The sequence below is a fragment of the Ambystoma mexicanum genome, chromosome 11 (assembly GCF_040938575.1).
Source record: "Ambystoma mexicanum isolate Mex_15411 chromosome 11, UKY_AmexF1_1, whole genome shotgun sequence".
NCBI lineage: Eukaryota > Metazoa > Chordata > Amphibia > Caudata > Ambystomatidae > Ambystoma > Ambystoma mexicanum.
Genome location: NC_090934.1, coordinates 838771775 through 838790835, shown reverse-complemented (window position 1 = coordinate 838790835; position 19061 = coordinate 838771775). Strand labels below are relative to the sequence as shown.

Here is a 19061-nt window from a genome sequence, read left to right as displayed (position 1 = left end):
ATGGCACTCCGGTGCAGTGCGTAAGAAGTGGACCGACATGGCGCTCCCTTATAAACAAGGGGGCTCACTGCTCCGGATCTGTTATTCTACTGGACTGCGGCCCAGGCTCAACATGCCACTCACTGGTACCTGTGCTCCCCAACGCGCCCGCATGTCAAGTTAGAGCGACTTGCGGCCGCTGGCACCAACATGATGTCCCTTATACTACATCGTCATTAAACACCTGACTCACCTATTGACCCCGTTGGTGCGACCATTCATGCCTGGAAACGCTTGCTGTATCCGACGGCCAAATCCCTCCCTTACTATAAATGGCTCCCGGTGTGGCGCCTGCCTGGTCTGGAACCCACACATGATAATGCCTTAGCCCAACTGTGGGGAACTCTGGGGTATCAAGCACTGTCCGAATTCTACCCAGAAGGTAGGTTCATTGACCCCCAAACATGGAAACAAGGGCACACCAGATCCGCCTTGGAGACCCTCCGATACTATAGACTACGGGCAGCGTTCCGTACTACATGGCCCGCATTTCCTGATGAGCCCCCGGATAACCCGGCGATCGCATACATTGCCAACTCAGGCGGCGCCCGCGGTGTCGTCTCTTCACTATATAAGATCCTTCAGGAGTCCATCACAGTCCCAGTGCTTAGGGCGCGCAACGATTGGGCGAATGAATTGGGCCTGGAGTTATCTGATGGCGCCTGGGGCGCAATGTGCCTACACACAAAAAGAGTCTCCTTCAATTTCCGTCACCGCGCCATGCAGTACAAACTTCTCAATAGGCTCTACTATACTCCACACAGGACCTCGACATTCACCCGCACCGCGGCGGCCCTGTGTCCTCGCTGTGGAGCTGAGGAAGCTGATCACCTGCATATGTTTTTGACCTGCAGGGAGCTATCTGGGTTTTGGGAATGCATCTTGAAAACACTCTCTGACATAACTGAAACTGTGGTTGATCCTGACCCCCTGTCGGTTCTGTTCGGGGTCTGGAAAACCGATGAAACCAGACGCCTAGCTAAATTCCTAAATATAAGCTGTATGATTGCCAAAAAGTGTATACTCCAGAGCTGGAAAAGCCCCTCTCCCCCGGTCTTTCAGAAATGCTTGCGCTTACTCACCTGGTCACGGAATTGCGAGGAAGAATACTTGTCTATGCTCCCCGCCCAATCTCGCCCCAGGAGCATTTGGGCTGAATTTAATGCTTACCTTAGCATCCAAAGCGATGGCACTCCCGAATCTGGTCTGCCCCCTGCCCCGCCGGGCTCTGATCCCACTGCGTGAGGCCCTATTTTTTTTGCTCCTTTTAAGGTACCGTTCAGTTGTCAATGCTGTGATTGCTGTATCCTTTTTGGTGTGCTGCTCTATGATGTAACTGCTATGTATTTGTTGCCTTATGTGTGTGCCATGTGTACCTCTGCCGTCCAAAAATAAAAGTTAAAAAAAAAAAAGAAAACTGAATTAGAAGTGTGCCAAACAGCTTCCATGTAAAAGTTGAATGTACAAGTGTGTCCAGTAGACTCTCTGCAAAAGTGGAATCTAGAAGTGTGCCGAATATCTTTATAGTATAATACCATGCTGGACCGAACTGACTAATCTCCCTAATAACCACCCTGTGCAAAACCGATTAAGATGCATGCCCAATACCCTCCCTGTATAAAGCTGAAAAACAAAAAAAGTGCACCTATTAGCGTGCCTTAATCAAACTCGCTAGTATCACTTAGCCTCTCCGCACTTAGTCCAAAGTTAAAGTGTACATGACACCAGTGAGGTTAAGAAGAGTACCTAAATATCCTAATTATTAGTATTCCTATCTGTGTAAGGTAGAATTTAGAACTGTGCCCAATAATCTAATATCCCCACTATACAAAATGGAATCTAGAGATAGTCTTAATATCATCTCTATGTACAGATGAACTTAGAAGTGCACCTAACTAATAACTAGTAGCATAATATCATCTGTGTACAATTCAACCTAGAAGTGCACAGAATAGTCTAGTATCGTCTCTGTGCAATTGAACTTGAAGTGTGCCTAAAACCGTGCCCCACGGAACTTAGAGCTACAATTAGAAAGCCCTCCTAAAATCCACCTAAAAGCGCGTACCAAGCATGAGTGCACCCACTTCACCAGAGTTCATCGCAAATGACCACCGTGGACCGGCCCTACTTCCCGATCTGCCTTCCCTCCCGTCTCCCCCTTCCCAAACCACCCCCCCTCCTTCGCACTCCCTGCCATTCCCCTCTCCTGCCATTCCCCTCTCCAAACACCAAGCAAGAGGGGCATGATGGCGAGCCAATCACCCTAAGACCACTCCTCCCCTGAACACCACCACCGACCAGCCATCGTTAACCATGCCCGCTCCCGTCACTATCATACCTGGCACACCCCGCCCTGAAATCACCCACTCTTTGCCTTGTCCTCACACCCCTGCCACTTTCGACCCCGGTCCGCACCCTTTCCCCTCCCTAAAAAACGGCACGCCTAGCCCTTGCTAGAACCGAAGCTACATCCCTCTCCCCCTCTGAACCCCCCTACCCTCTCTCACACCCCAATAGCAAAAAGGAAACTAAAGAAGAAACATTCCTGGCCCCCCTCACTCTCTCAGCACTCTTCGCCTCACCTGTCTCGACCCACCACCTCATTCCCGCAATCACCTCCTTCCCCCGCGGCTTAACCCTTCCTGAAACCCCTCTCCCTTGATTTCTCATCAACTGCAACTGAAACTCCTAACCGCCCACACCCCTCCTTCAAATCCCCCGAATCATCCTAACACACCCAGCCACCCAACCCCGCCCGATTTTTTTTCTGCCCCCCCACTATTCCCATCGACCATCACCCACCCTACCCCCCTCTCTCCTCCACTCTCTCCACCACCACCCCCTCCAACTCCAGCACCGAGACCAACCTCGCCTGTCGATGTGAACTGCATCCTATTTAATGCCCGAACCGTAGCAAAAAAAAACAGACACTGCATCTTCGACCTCCTCGCCTCTGTCAAGCCAGACCTTGTTTTCATCACCGAAACTTGGTTCTCAGACGACTACGCCCCAATCGCTAATGAAGCCTCCCACCCCCCCCCCCCCCGACTACTCCCTTATCCAATAGCATTCGTCTTCAAGTCTCTCTTCCACGCCTCAATCATCGACAACCAACCTTCCATTCCTGCCTGCGAATCTCTCCTCGTTAAACTATCCATCTCCCCATCTCTCTCACACAGCTTCCTAATAATCTACAGGCCTCCTGGCTACGATGGACAATTCGCAAACAACCTCTGCGACTCTATCGCCACCCTTCAACTAAACCATCCCAACCTCACCCTTCTTGGAGACTTCAACATATAGCTCGACATCCCCACGAACCCTATGACACACTCTCTGGTTGACGGTTTAGATGCAATTAACCTCCAACCCCACATAAATGGCCCGACTCACTATAAAGGACACACTCTTGATGCCATCGTTACCTCCAACGCTCCAATTAATCTAAAACCACCCACCCCTATCATCTGGTCCGATCACTTTATTCTCTCATTCACCTTTCACTCACCAGACTCCCTTCCCGTTCTCGAATCTGAACCTCCGAATCTAGGCAAATGCTGGCAAAAAGTAATAATCACCCCGGACCTTGCCGAGGCACTCCTCCAGTCTCCACCACCTACCAACCCTCTCAAACAACTAACCCCTGACGCCTTTGACTCATGGCTCAACGCATCTCTGATGCGGCTCGCACCCCAGTGTAAACCATCAGCCCGCCGTGGCCTCTTCCCCAAATGGTTCACCCCTGAGTTGAAGATCACTAAACAACTATATAAATACCTAGAACGCAAATGGCAGAAAGACAAAACCCAGGAGAACAGTGCCACCTTGGCCCGTCACCTCTATCAGTACAAGGCCGAAATCCGGAAAGCAAAAAAAAAGCCCACTACAACTCACGAATCCTAAACTGCAAAAACCCAAGCAAAGAACTCCACAAAATCATCTCCGAATTCACCAATCCGGCCTGCACCACGACCGTCGCGACCCCCTCACAATCATTGTGCGACTCTTTTACACCACGGCTCTCGAAAGAACAAAAACCCTAACCACCAAACTGGCTCTTTTACATCCACCAGGCAATTCTCCGCCCAGCCCACCAGCTGCGACCTCTACGCAACCAACTTTCGAATCCTTTAGCCCAATATCACCAGAGCAATTTCTCAAACTTCTATCTGCCTGCAAACCATCTGCATCGCCGCTCGACCCTTGCCAAGCCACAACCCTCAAAGAAATTTCCGCATCCACCTGCGCAGGAGAACACGCAAAATCCATCATAAATGCCTCCCTCTGCTCTGGTATCTTTCCCGACACATTCAAAACGGTTCACGTCAAACCTCTAATAAAAAAAACCTTGCTCGACCCTCTGGAACCCAAAAACTATCGCACCATCTCAAACACCAGGTTCCTTGCCAAACTCATTGACCGAACCGCCTACTCCCAACTAAATGCCTTTGTCAAAGCCAACAATCTCCTAGACCCCGCCCAATCAGGTTTCAGAGCCTGTCACAGAACTGAAACCACCCTAACCTCAATCTGGGATGACCTTAAAATGACGGCAGACTCCGCGGGATGCGCCGCGCTAATCCTTTTCGACCTATCTGCTGCCTTTGACACGATTAATCACTCAATCCTCCTAGACCGCCTGCACTCCCTAGGAATTCGTGGAACCGCTCTTAAATGGATTGCTTCATTCCTCAAAGATAGGTACCAAATAACGATACTCTCCACCTATACATCCCAAGTACGACCAGTCGACACGGGAGTCCCACAAGGAGCATGCCTATCTGCCCTCCTATTCAATCTCTACCTGACCACCCTCCCACCGATAATCCGTTCACACAACAGCCTGTGCTACAACTACGCTGACGACACTCAGCTAATTCTAAAACTCCTGAACTCAAAACTCAATCTCCGACCTGACCTGGCCTCCTGCCTCCTTGACATAGAACTCTGGATGACCCAAAGCCACCTCCTGTTAAACCCCTCCAAAACGGAAATCATGGTATGTGGCAACTCCGAACTCCTTCCGCACCCACTACCATGACCATCCGCCATGGGCAACTCACCGACCGCCTCCAAATCAGTGAAAAATCTTGGATGCACTCTTGACTCTGACCTAACTCTCTCGTGCCAAGTCAACAACGTCTCAAAGTCCTGCCACTACTACCTTAAAACCCTTAGACGCGTCTTTCCATATATCTCCTTTCCCAACAGACTCTCTGGCGTCCAATCAATCGTTATATCAAGACTGGACTACGCAAACCCCCTATACCTCGGAATCCACGCATACCAACTGAATAAACTCCAAAGGGCACAAAACGCGACAGCCAAATTACTACTTGCGCTTGGCCCAAGAGACCACGTCTCCCCAGCCCTTAAAACGCTTCACTGGCTTCCAGTAGCCCGAAAGGTGACTTTCAAAACCTTATGCATCTCCCATCGAGCACTGCATAAAACTGGACCTGAATATCTTCAAGACAAACTAAAACCCTATCAACCCCCACGCACCCTAAGATCGAGTTCAGCCGGCCTCCTAGTCATACCGAAGACAAACTCAGTCAGGCTAGGCGGATCATCATTCTCAGCCTTGGCCCCCACGCTATGGAATTCACTCCCACCCCACATCCGCCTAACTGAGGCTTTAACGTCTCTCCGCAAACTGCTGAAAACCTGGCTCTTCCCATAAAACCAAACCGCACCATATCATCCCAAAACAGACTAACAACAACTGAAAGACAGCAATCCAACACACTACCGATGCGAGAAATTGACAACTAATAACCCTTACTTTAAACTAGAAGAACAAACAGAATTAAACGAATAAAGTAGATCAAAGCCGTATAAGGGTTAATAAGAGTAGATCAAAGCAGTATAAGGGTAAATAAGAGTAAATCATACGAAACAGTAAAGAAAGTTAAACTGCTGAAATGGACAGATTGCATGTGGCGTAAACGAAGCGAATGGCTGGGATGATATAGCTAGAATTGATGAAGCCGATGGAACAGATGAATGCGCTGAGTCGAAAAATGCATGAGTGAAAGAACAGACAGCTATATAGCGAATGAAGGTGGAAATCAAAAGAATAAGTAAACCGGATGAGTGTATAGAATGGATGAACACGTTGAACGGATGAGTGTGTAGAGCAGACGGGTATGTAGTGCGAACGAGCGTGTAACACGGATGAGTGCGTACTATAGATGAGTGTGAAGAATAGATGACTAAACCGAATGAGTTTGTAGAACAGACGAGTATGTGGAACGGATGAGTTTGTAGAGCATGCGACAGCCCCAGGTCATAGTCTGCAGGTTTCCGCAAAAGAGGCAAGTAAAGCGCATGATCGAGTGGATAGCGGATGAACTCGGAAGTGCAAAGCGGACGAGTGTATGGAGCAGAGGGGTGTATGGAGAGGATGAGTGGGCAGAGCTGTTGAAGATATAGCACAGACGAGTGTGCGAGATTGAATATATAGAATAGGATATCGCTGTTGGATGCGTGAAAAGCACGAGTGCTTAAAGCGGAGGAGTGCGAAGAGGGGATGTGTCCATGGAGCAGAGGAGTTTGTGGAGCAGATGAGTGTGTTGGAGGGGGTGCGCGCGTACATTTCAGAGAAGCGACTAGATCGCAAGAATGCGCAAACCGGATGAAAGTGCAGAACGGATGAGCGAAAACAGGATGAGTGTGTAGAACAGATGAGAATATGGAGCGGATGAGTAAGATAGCCAACGAGTCTGGATAGCTGATGAATGCGGAAGTGCAGAGAGTGTGTTTATCGCCAAAGCGGACGATTGTACTGACCTGGCGAATGTATGGAGTGAACGAGTGTAGGGAGCAGACGAGTGCAGGGAGCGGACGCGTGCAGGGAGCGGACGGGTGTATGGAGCGGTTAGGTGTATGCAGTCAGCAGATCGGTGTATGGAGAGGTTAGGTGTATGAGCGGATAGGCGTATCGAACAGATGAATATATGAAGTGGATGTATACTCAGAGTAAATGAAGGTATAGGACAGATGAGTGTAGAGATGAATATATAGAACAAGATATTACTGCTGGATGCGTGAAAATCATGAGTGATTAAAACGAATGAGTGCATGGAACGGTTAAGTACATAGAGGGGGTGAGTGCATAGAAGGGTTAAGTACGTAAAAACAGGTAAACGCATAGCACGCGTGAGGGCATAAAGCGGATGAGTACCTGGAGCGATTGAGTGCCCAGAGTGAACTGACGGGTCACGTAGAGCCAACGAGCACATAGAACAAACGAGCACTGACGCATCCAGTACTGATGAGTGCGTAGAATGGATGAGTACGTTGAGCTACTGAATGCGTAGAGCATGAAGCAGTCAGGAGTGCATGCCTGGGGCAGTCAAGAGGGCATGCCTGGGGCAGACAAGAGGGCATGCCTGGGGCAGACAAGAGGGCATGCGTGAGGCAGACAAGAGGGCATGCGTGAGGCAGACAAGAGGGCATGCGTGAGGCAGACAAGAGGGCATGCGTGAGGCAAACAAGAGGGCATGCGTGAGGCAGACAAGAGCGCATGCGTGAGGCAGACAAGAGCGCATGCGTGAGGCAGACAAGAGCGCATGCGTGAGGCAGACAAGAGCGCATGCGCGGAGCAGACTAGACCACGCAGGGCGGACCAGAGTGTATTTGGACCTGACTGGAGTGCATAGAACGGATAGCTGTCCACAGTACGGACTGGAACGCATAAATATTGCGTGACGTATATAGTATGGTTTAGAATGCAAAGAACGTTTGAAATAGCATATAACTCATCATATCACACCACCATGCTTATTCTCTCCTTTACATCACCACTCAACTAGAACACAGAGATACTATGACACCATTCGGTATAACTGTTCTCATATCAACATCCGCCGCTCACCCCACATCATTCTAAGTTGACACTGCTGGTCTCACACCCCCCCAGCCAGGCGTTCTCCTCAGGCCTAACGCAGCCGCAGCCGTTCTGGATAAAAGCTGCCTGAACGAACACATTCTCCTGACCTTTCCACCACCACACCTACCGCCAAGAAACAGCTACTACACGGATATCGCACGAGCTGCACACATACCCGGTGCTCACATGCACCTTTTGACTCTCTCTACTGATTTGAACTTCGGTTCCCAAGGGCGTTCAACCTACCAGCACCTTCAGACCATACCAATGGTATATAAGGCGCTATATAAATGCAAATTAACATAACATATCTGTCTATGGAGTTCAAGGGAATGCTTCAGTTCCTGCTACCTCATCATGGTGGCAATACATGTGGTCCTGAAGTGCTATATAAAAAGGTACCCGTGTTGTATCCCGGAATAAATTCTTTGCTAACCTGGCCTCCAATTTACAGTTGGTTGGAATGTCTTCTCCAAGATACTAGAAATACTTGTGACAGAATTAAGGCATGAACATGATCTTCCTGTCCAGGGTTTGCAATACTGTGGGAGTGATTATTGCCTTGTGCCTTACCTGGTCCTGTCTGGTGGGGTGCCCCCACAGTACTCTTGGGTTTTTGTAGCCCTGTGGGTCTACACTTTCCTAAAAAGCCTTATTGCTGCAGAATTTTAGGGCTCCAGTATTCTGCTAGGTTTATTGCTATGGACCATGGGCATGCCAGCAGCTCTTGTCCATGGAGTTGCTGTACAGTGATTTTGGTGCTATTACGGCATGCTGTAGGTGGGATTCCCACTTCTTGTACTCCAGATCCTCCGAGATAGTTACGCGCCACATCTAGAAAGAACATGGAAATGTAACACATATCACTTCTAGATAGTGAGGCCAATAACCAACGCACTAACCATTTCACCCCTCTGCATACACCTCTCAAACTCTAACCAAACACAACCACAACCCTAAAGCACAACAAACCGCATACTTCACTACACCGCAACAACAAAACAAATCACACATAGTTTTGCAGGACAGCACACGACAGCTACTGACCGGAAAGCCCCCCCACCCCCAACATCAGCAAACGTGTTAACCAAACTGAAGCTGCAAACAGCACATCACTGCTCTCTTGCACTTATCCTGCATGTTCTCACTAACTCAACCCCCACCCACTTTCCTTTCCAGATCCGCCAGAGCGCCAGGGGACTACTCCGGTGGTGATAGCCAGGAGTACAAATATCCTTTAACATGAACATCATCCAAAGCAACAAGTTGCAAGCCAGTGGTAAACAATGAATTAAAAGCAGGTGCATTCGGGACAGTGTTTTCATATCTTAAAAGTAGGACACCCCCACATAGGGCACTTTGCAACAAGTTGAACTTGTTTCATATCAGACTTTTCATATTGCATCATGCTTCTTGTAGTCCTGCATTTATGATCTAGTAGTAATAGTAGTAGTAGTAGATTTGCCATTAATATGGCCTCTGAATGTGTGTAGAGAAAACGCCCTCAGTGGACCAAGGTCTAAGGTATGGGAAAGTTGTCAAGAGGATTAGAACGTGTGTGCTTGTGAAAGCGCTGTACACAAATACAAAATTACATGCTTAAAAGGTATAACTGCAGAATATGAAGTGTAAGCTTTTCCGTGAGCTGTTATCAATGTTTGCTCCGCCCTAATTATGTTACGTAAGAAAAGTGGGCAGTGTGGCATTTTAAGCGTTTGTATTTTGAATTCTAATAGTCAGTAGCCTGCCCTACCTTTAACTCTTTGCAGGAGCCTTAACAGTGCCTCTACGCTCAGCCATCATTTGCCCATTTGCAGGCTCTATTTGCTTAGCCTGTGTTCTTTCTTCTGGGCTGAAAGAGACACCAGAGGAATCAATGGGCCGTGAATATCACTGGGGTGGGGGCCATCACTGTTAAAAGCAGGCTACCTACATGTTTCCATTGTTTCCCAAATGTGCACCTTACGCTGGTCTAGAAAAAAAACAAAAGACATTTCCAAAATGAAACTTGCTTTTTAAACTTACATTCATTTTCTTTAAAATGTGTTTATTTTTTTGTCGGACTCCTACACAAATACCCTGTGATTTTTGTGCTCCTTCCTTTGCATTTTAAAATCACAGGAAATATTTCTAAAGTGGGTATGCTTGTCAAACTGTTTAATCAGAAATAAATGCTTCTATTGCGTCGACAGCAGTCATTAGGAAATTAAACTCTGGGTTCATGGATGCCAACATTCGATTTTCACTATGGGGGGGTGGGGGGGGGCGGGAGGAGGGAAGAAATTCCCCCACCCGTGCCCTGAATTCAAGAAAGGTACCAGTAAACCCAGCCTCTGGCCGAACACATTTTATAGCACTTGTTTTTTATAAGGAATTTCAAAAATTCATCTGCTGAGCTATCCTGATAGTCTTCTACTATAGGGCATCTCTATGGATCCCTTAACGTGTTCAAAATCACTGCATTCCCAACAGTGTAGTTTGTGTACATGACTTCAAAGTCAACAGTATTTTATCTCCAGCCACACTGACCCTGTGCATACATTCATTAACATTGTACCAGTGGTGGATTTCCCATAATGGACGAGGGCACGCCTACCTACAGGCACTTGGCTCATAATGGAGGAGCCAACCCAGTGTAAACACTGAGCACTCCCCCAGCTGCTTTTTGCAGCCGAGGGAGCATACCTCAGCTGGCTTGGCTGTCAAAGGGGTTTCCGTTTGACAGTTCTATTCCTCAGCCTCAGATATCCTGAGGAACTGCAGGTTTGTATGTGCGAGTGACACATACAAACGGAGCAGGAGCAGTTCATCAGCGCTCCAGCTCTTGCGAGTATGTGCATGAACCAGAAGCGCCGTTTGCTTCCTGGTTCCTATTCGTGATACGCAGGAGCTGGAGAACTGGGAGGAAACATCAGGACTGGGGCAGAAGGTGCGTTAATTTAAATGTGTATGTATGTGTGTATTCCTGTGTTGTGTGTAATGAGTACTTGCATGATGATCAGTGCACGTGTGATCAAGTGCCTGCTTTGTGTGAAGGCTGTGTAAATGTGTGTGGGCCGTGGAGCCGATTTTGGCGAGAGGCACAAACCCCCTTCGAGGTATTGACAGTCTGTAGCTAGCTGGGAAGCGATGATTTACAATATTTGAGTTCTTTATTGACGGACGATCAGTACTCTGCTTTCTATGGCGACTATTATGATATGCTTTCTACCCCTTTCCAGGTCGGGTCAGTGCAAGATACAAGAAATCCATTGTTGATGTCAACTACTCTCTTCCAAGGAGACAATGTTTGTCTGCTTTTTACGATTTATCCCGCAACACAGTTATTTACCCACGAGCAATGTTCCCTCTATTTGTTGTTGTCTATGTGCGGAACCGGTTGGCTATCATGCACACAATGGATTTCCATAGATTCAGTGGCTCTTTATGGTTTTAGCACCTTTTTCTGAGCACCAATGAAGGATGAGAAGCTCAGTTTAGGATTTCCTTGATCCCCCAGTCCTGGACTCTGGATGTGGATTTCTTGCTTCTGTAGAGTCCTCTTGATGTCCACGAAGATCTGGACAGATTTTGACTTTGAAAGACAATGCACTCACAAGTGGTCGAGGTACCCCAGGTATTGAGCTTCTGCAGTGTATGAAAGTCGCAGCAAGTAGGGGGTTGCGCCAAAATAGAGATTGTCTCGACACAAGTTGGTCCCGCCAGACTAAGGAAGGAAGTCATCCTTTACGGGTCCTCCCTCTCAATTCTAACACAGAGTCAGCACAGCTATAGGGCTTCACTGGGCACTTTGCAGTCAAGGAGGGTGCTGCTGGTGTCTTCTCTTGTTTTCTTCTTCAGATGTTGTCCTCCAGTGGTCGACTCTGCTCTTAGTCCCAAAACCCTCGCTTTTTATGCAAGTTTGCATTGATTCACAGCCCTAGGCTTTCAATCACACAGCAGGGTGTCTGTCTTTACAGGAAAGCCAGGCAGCCAATTGGAATTGGTTTCACTCAGGCACACCTAGAGACAAAGGACAGGGAAGTTTCAGGCCCCTCCCTCACTTTCTGCCATTCCAGACACACTGGAGCCTGCCAAAGGCAAACTACACAAAGGACTCAAACCGGATGCAAACAACAGAGTAAAAGCCTAGAAGAAACAAAATTGTATTTCCGTTGTGTTGCAACTAACCAACGATCCATGATCTTTCAGAAATAAGCCTGCCGCTCCATCCACGTTACCAAAATTGGGCAAGGAGGTTTATAATTTGCTTGCATTTCCAATATGTTTGGATCCCTTCTGGTGTACTAGAGGTTTGTAGCTGATTGTTTAGAAACCGATATTCAACCCTGGGCTGGACCACTGGTGCCCCGCAAGTTCATTGTGCTACATAGTCGCACTATACGCAATGTATCAAAAGGACTGTAAGAAACATCAAGTGTGAACAAATAGCCATGTTAAATCACTGGAGTAGTACTCCAGTATAAAAATGTATGGGCACATTAACAGTACATATGTTATCATACGGTGGCATGGGATTTTTAATGGTAAAGACAACTGGAGTATGTTCTTATTTGAGGATACTGCCATATTTTGGCAGAACAAGTGTGGACATGTTTTCTTATAGTATTTTTATTACTGACATTATGTGCAAAGCAAACATGGATATGTTCTTTAACTGGAATACTGGCATATATTGGTGCAGCCAGCATGAAAATGTATGAGCGCAGCCAGCGTGAAAATGTTTTTTTAATAGCATATATTGGGGGCAAAGGCATCATGAAAATGTGTTGGTAAAATGCTCCTCTGCGCTGTTGGTGACTTGCATCTATTGGATTGTTTCATGAGTTACCTTACAAAACTAATTGCAAAACATGTTTTGCATTTTGCCCAATTTTTCAAAAATATGTGTGCTTTAAAATGCACCATTTTAAGCCATTAAAAAAAAATTCTTGGGGGTGGGGAACCAATCAATACTTCTTGATTGGTTCAGGCTTCCTCGCTACTCTCCATCACACAAGCATATTTGGGGCAAATATTTACGTCCCTCCAATTAAAAAAAAATTCACCAGCCACCACGGGGAGGTACAGAAACGGAAAACAATTCTACGTGGGCAAAGTGGTATTCTTGCAACCATTGCTCAACGACTAAGGGAGCAACTGTCTCCTTTACCCCTTGTACTCAGAGTCTTTATGTGACATTTCCCCTGTTAAAGAGGGTGTCCTTGACCGTCATTTGAAACCGAGGTATGAGTGTGTGGTGATATCATTATAGTTAGTATGTAGACACGTGCACTGTATCCCTGACAACATCTTTGTGTATTGTTCCAGAATGTTGACGGAACCATACACGAAGATGTTGCTGTAAAGAAGGTTGGCCTCCTGGGGGCTCCTCCTATTAAACTCATTTAATACTTATCACTGAGTAATGTGCGTGATATACATATATATACGAAAACACAACAATTGGCGATGAGGGATTGTTCCTGTGGAGGGAGCCCCCGGGTACAGAAAGGAGAAATTTCGATTTAACCGCTCCAACTGCAACGCGGTTCATGTGATAAACAAACAGCAGCTGGAGTACGTCGCGCCACAACAGGAATAGAGGTGAGCGGCGCACAAGCGAACTTATATGGAAATAGACTTTAAACTTTTAACTTACGGCGCCGGCATCATACGGATGCTCTGTGAGAGCAAGGCCAACCGCCGCTGTTATTAGAGGAAAGGACCCTCATGCGTGCCGTACGTGCCACCATCTTGGGTGTCACAGGGCAACGCTATAAAGGCAGTAAACATAACGCGACCTGAGGGTGAGATAAATGACGTGTCAGCCTTCGCACCAAGAAAGGGGGCGATGAGGTCAAGAAACGAAATCAAGCACGCACAATGAGAGATAAATACAGATTATGGTTGCAGTGCAAATGTATGCTCATGTGAAGAGATACTAAATATAGTGAGCATCGAAAGGGAAGTGATAAATAACAGTGGATACATTGAAGCAGTTTGAGACATTTACATATGAAACCCAGTGGACAACGCAATAAAAAAAAATTATTATATAAATACCAGCACAAGCACTGCCACTGAAAATTCAACTGAGCACGACATGCAGAGTATAGCTGAAATGTGTGCCACTACCAGGGAATCCAACATGCCCCTGGGAACAATGGCAAGATAATTTCCAAGTGTATTTGAGGGCGATAGGAGGCTCCAAGTTCAATGATGACCAGAAAGAGGCTACTCTTCTAAATTGCATAGGGGCAGAGGCGCTCAGGATTTTCAAGACATTGCCGGATTTGGAACATGATGAGGAGAGCTGGGGAGAATCTTCGAGTGGAGTTAGGAAGTATGACACAGCGATTGCCAAGCTTAATAAACATTTCGGAAATAAAACTAACATTGTATTGGAGAGATACAGATTTTTTTCAAGGAGACAAAGTAAAGAGGAAAATATAGACTCCTACTTGGCTGCACTGAGAGGATTGATGGCTACGTGTGCTTTCACAGGAGTAGCAGATGAATATTTGAGAGATCAAATGGTTTTACACGTGGCAGATCCACACATTCAACAACGTCTGTGGCAAGCAAAGAACCCGACACTAGAGAAGACAATTGAAATTGCCAGGTCGATTGAATTGGGTGAAAAATATATGAAGGAGGTCCAAAACAAATTGGAGAATGCTGAAATAAAATCAGTTCAAGATATGGAGGATGGACAACATAGCAATCAGGAAGAATATTTGATTGCCACGGTTAAGAGGTTAGTCAAGTCTGACACAAGTGGTGGACCTAAACAAGAGAGAGGAGGCATGTTCAGACAAAATAACAGATGTTTAAATTGTGGATGGTATAAACATGCGAATGCAGAAAGAGATTGCCCAGCTGTGTCAGCAGAATGTTACAGATGTGGACATTTAGGCCATTTTGGAAAAATGTGTCACAACAGTAGAGGAAGAGGCAGATTTAATAGCTGATATGGGAGGAATACTGGTCGGTACAATAGAGGCAGAGGTGCAGCAATGACGAGCATAAAGGCATTGGAAGAAATTGGTGGTCCAAGCAGCTTGTTGGCAGTCACAGATCGACTTGAAGACAGAGTACAGATACTTGCTTTTACACCAAGTGAAGGTGGTGTGGGAAATTGGGTCCCATGGAAATAAATGGCATAACCTTACAAGTCATGGTTGATACTGGGTCTCCATATACTATGGTTGATGTAGAGACATATGTGAATATATTGAAGAAAAAGATGGAGGAGTTGTAGATGACGAAAATTAAAGCAACAGGTTATGGAAAACACCCATCAACATTATAGGTTTTGTTTGGGTACATTTAAACTTTGAAGGAAGGAAGACATACTGCAGACTGTATGTGGCCGAGAATGGGTTTTCAATAGTAGGATGGTGGGAACAAGCATCCTTGAAGATCAGAATACACCGAGGTGAGAATGTGCCCATTCTATGTATCATTGACAACAGCTGTGACACTGCAGATAATTTGGCAAAGACTTTCCCTAAAGTTTTCAATGACAAAATTGGTTTCCTTAAAGGATTTGAACATCATATCATACTTAGAAGAGGTGCAAAGCCAGTAATACACAAAGTGAGGAACATACCCATTGGTACCAGAGAAGCATTGAAGACCGAATTAGAAAGGCTATGCATGCAGGATATTATCGAGCCCATTGAAAGTTCGGAGTGGTTATCCCCGATTGTAATTGTAAAAAAACCTGATGGATCTATCAGAACGTGCGTTGATTTAAGAGACTTGAATGCCAATATTTGGATAGATCGGCATCCTCTGTCGAACATTGGGGAACTGTTGACCACCATGAAGCCAGCAAAGTATTTTACGACGTTAGATCTATCGTCAGCGTATCACCAAGTTGTGCTGGAAGAAGAGTCTAGGCATTTGACGTCTTTTATAACACTGTTGGGAGCTTTAAGATACAAGAGAATGCCTTTTGGATTGGCTTCAGCAGCCGCTGTGTTCCAAAGGTTAATGCATCATTTGTTTGAAGGTCTACAGGGAGTACATTATTTCCAAGATGATATCTTGGTGTCAGGAACATCTGAAGAGGAACATGACACAAAGTTATTAGGGGTACTACAGGTCCTACAACAGAAAGGAATGACACTCAAAATTGAAAAGTGCAAGATCAAGAAAAGTGAAGTAACCTACCTAGATCATTGAATAAATGCTGATGGAATAAAGCCAAAAGAATCATTGGTGGACACCATCCTTAAAATTTCTGATCCCAAGAACAAGGACCAACTTCGGAGTTTCATGGGGTTAACAGAATATTACTCTAAATTCATTGATCATTATTCCGATAGAACTGAGAGGATGAGAAATTTAATGTGCAAAGGCATGAAGTTTGATTGGTCTGAGGAATGCAAGAGAGAATTTGAGCAAATCAAAATACTGATTAACAAAGCACTGGCGTTAAAGATGTTTGACTCGAATGCAAAGACAAGAATATCAGTTGATGCAAGTAATATAGGATTAGGAGGTGTGCTTGAACAAGTACAAGGAGGTGAGATTGTTCCCATTGCCTTTGCCTCAAGAACATTGAGAGGAGCTGAGAAAAATTGTTCGACAATAGAGAAGGAAGCCCTTGGTGTCAAGTGGATATTAGAACACTTCAAAGGACTCATTTGGGGCATTCCGGTGGACATTAAAACAGACCATAAACCACTTGTTCATGTTCTGAACTCGAAAAATCCTCAAAAAATCCTCACGCATAAGAAGATGGGCACTGATTATCATGCAATTTAATGTGAACATATTAAACTCATTTAATACTTATCACTGAGAAATGTGCGTGATATACATATATACGAAAACACAACAGAGTGACATCTCTTTTGTTAAACAGAATCTTTTTGACTGACCATTTTGAAAGCTGAGCTGGATGCTTTGTCCCTTCTACTAAAGACCACTTCTAACTACACATTTGACGCTGCTCTGGGAGTGACGTCTGCTTGAGTTAAAATAATGCAGTCTCTGCTTAGTGCAATGCCATTTTTGCAACTGTTAAACATGAGTTAACTTTTCAGGATGTATATTAGTAACTGCTTTTAAGAAACAACTGAAAACTTTCCTGTTAGATCTAGGCCATGGGTAAAGTCTCCTCTCCTCTTGCTATTGACATTACCCTCAGGGCTTTAAGTGGGCCGGGGCCTGCCGGGGCCGGGCCCCGGCAGTCTCCAAAAAGTGGGACTGAGCCGGGGCCCTGCCGGGGCCCCCGTCCCACCACACGCAACATTGGCGGGATGCATTATCCCGTCGCGGCAGCAGCCGCGACGGGATATGCGCCTGCCATGAAGTCAGGCGATCTGACAGAAGTGGCAGCCAGCCACAGCAATGCTGTGCCTGGCTGCCACTTCTGTAAATCATAGTAACTGCCTCTGGTGACCTCTCGCGCGAGGGGTCACCAGAGGCAGTTACTGTCCCTTTGTTTCCCCAGGTCGCCGAGGCGTCTTTAACCCTCGGCGAACCTGGGGATTCCTTGATATTTTTCGAGGTTTATGAAAGATGGCTTGAAAAGTACACAATTCAAGCCATCTTTTATAAAGCTTTGCCGACGGACAATTTTGTCCGTAGTCAAAGCTTTATAAAATATGGCTTGAATTGTGTACTTTCAAAGCCATCTTTTATAAAACCGAAATGTTTTTTTTAAAAAATGGCCTGAAAAGTAGGCAAACCGTAAGGTATGCACACACATATATATGCATGTCATATATCTGTGTGCGTACCTTACTATGGTTTGTGTTCTTTGCAAGCCATCTTTTCTAAACATAGAAATACATATTTCTATGTTTAGAAAAGAGTGCTTGCAAAGAACACAAACCATAGTAAGGTACGCACACAGATATATGACATACATATATATGTGTGTGCATACCTTACGATTTGCGTACGTTTTAGGCCACGCCCCCCACAAGCCACGCCCCCAAATGAGGGCCCCCCCTCGATTTCTTACCCCACTTAAAGCCCTGATTACCCTCATTGTGTCTGTCCTATAACATCTTAAGACTCCTCGTTTTTCATGTAGAGTCTGGCTTGCTTCCACCATTTTTGTCCTCTTCCTATTCTCTGTTTTCTGGTGTCTGTTTGTTTTTTCTCCTGTGTGCGCCCTGAGGCCTTAAGGTTAGTGGCGCAATACAAGAACACAGATAGATATATTAACAGCTAGGTAAAATATAGGTATAATTAAACCAGATTGGCCTGTTTATGCTCAATTGTAAGATGTTCCAGCATACATCGTGGTATATGGGGCATTGTACGATCTTAGTCTTCTAAACCTCCTAATAAATTTGCCGTTGGCCTCCAGCCCTGCTCCTTTCCCATGACTGTGACCCCCCCCCCCCTCCTCCCCATCACCGGCTCCCTTATGCCTCCTCCATACCCGCACCTCCCCCACCCCCGCCCCCCCTCCCTCCAATCACAGGGCACACTCGCCTAAAGGACTCTCTCGCGGCATGGCTCACCCTCTCGTATCCAGTGTTCTTGGTTCTTCCATTGCCACCCAAAGAGAGCCTCTCATCTCGCCCACGACCCCCACTCCCATGAGTGTCCAGAAAGGAGCGTGTGACTCCATACCTGTGCACCGCTCTTGTCCTGTTGCTTGGCAGCCACCATCAAGATATCTTCGAACTCCATGACGAACACAGGGTGTAGGGATTAGCGCACTAGGAGATAGCACCGAGTGTCAGGATGTGATGCCGGGTGTCCGCACAAGAAGTCAGAGAACAGATCCCAATGGTGGTTGTCAGGGCACTGGATCTCTGGGTGCAGATAGCGGGGCCCGGGGTGTCAGGGCGCACGCCCCCGGGCTGGGGGCCACGGTTCACACCCGGCCGGGACAGCAACAGCTGTTGATGACGGGAGGGACTCCTGGGAAGAAGTTTAGAAGCGTCACAGGAAACAAGCGGCGCAGCACCACGTCACGTGACATCTGCGTACTACGGCCAATGCCCGCCTTCTGTTGGTGAGCGACTTCATGATTGGACGGCTGCTTGACGGCTTAGGGTTCTCTTCTCACTGGCATAGTCGTTTGTTTTGGTAGGTCGCTGTACGGTGACGCGACGAAGAGAGTACATGTGCCTGGGAACTATGGCCTTACTCGAAGACTACTCACTTCTCC

The 19061-nt window shown here is 46.5% G+C and overlaps 1 protein-coding gene across 1 annotated transcript in view; it reads right to left on the bottom strand.

The window, feature by feature from the left end:
• The window catches only part of SPTY2D1 (SPT2 chromatin protein domain containing 1), a 554228-nt gene extending 535407 nt beyond the window's left edge, over positions 1 to 18821 (bottom strand). Inside the window, exon 1 of the mRNA XM_069623793.1 lies at positions 18518 to 18821. Within this exon, the coding sequence (XP_069479894.1) occupies positions 18518 to 18577 (60 nt within the window). The 5' untranslated portion in view covers positions 18578 to 18821. The remainder of the gene's footprint in view (positions 1 to 18517) is intronic.
• Positions 18822 to 19061: the final 240 nt, after the last annotated feature.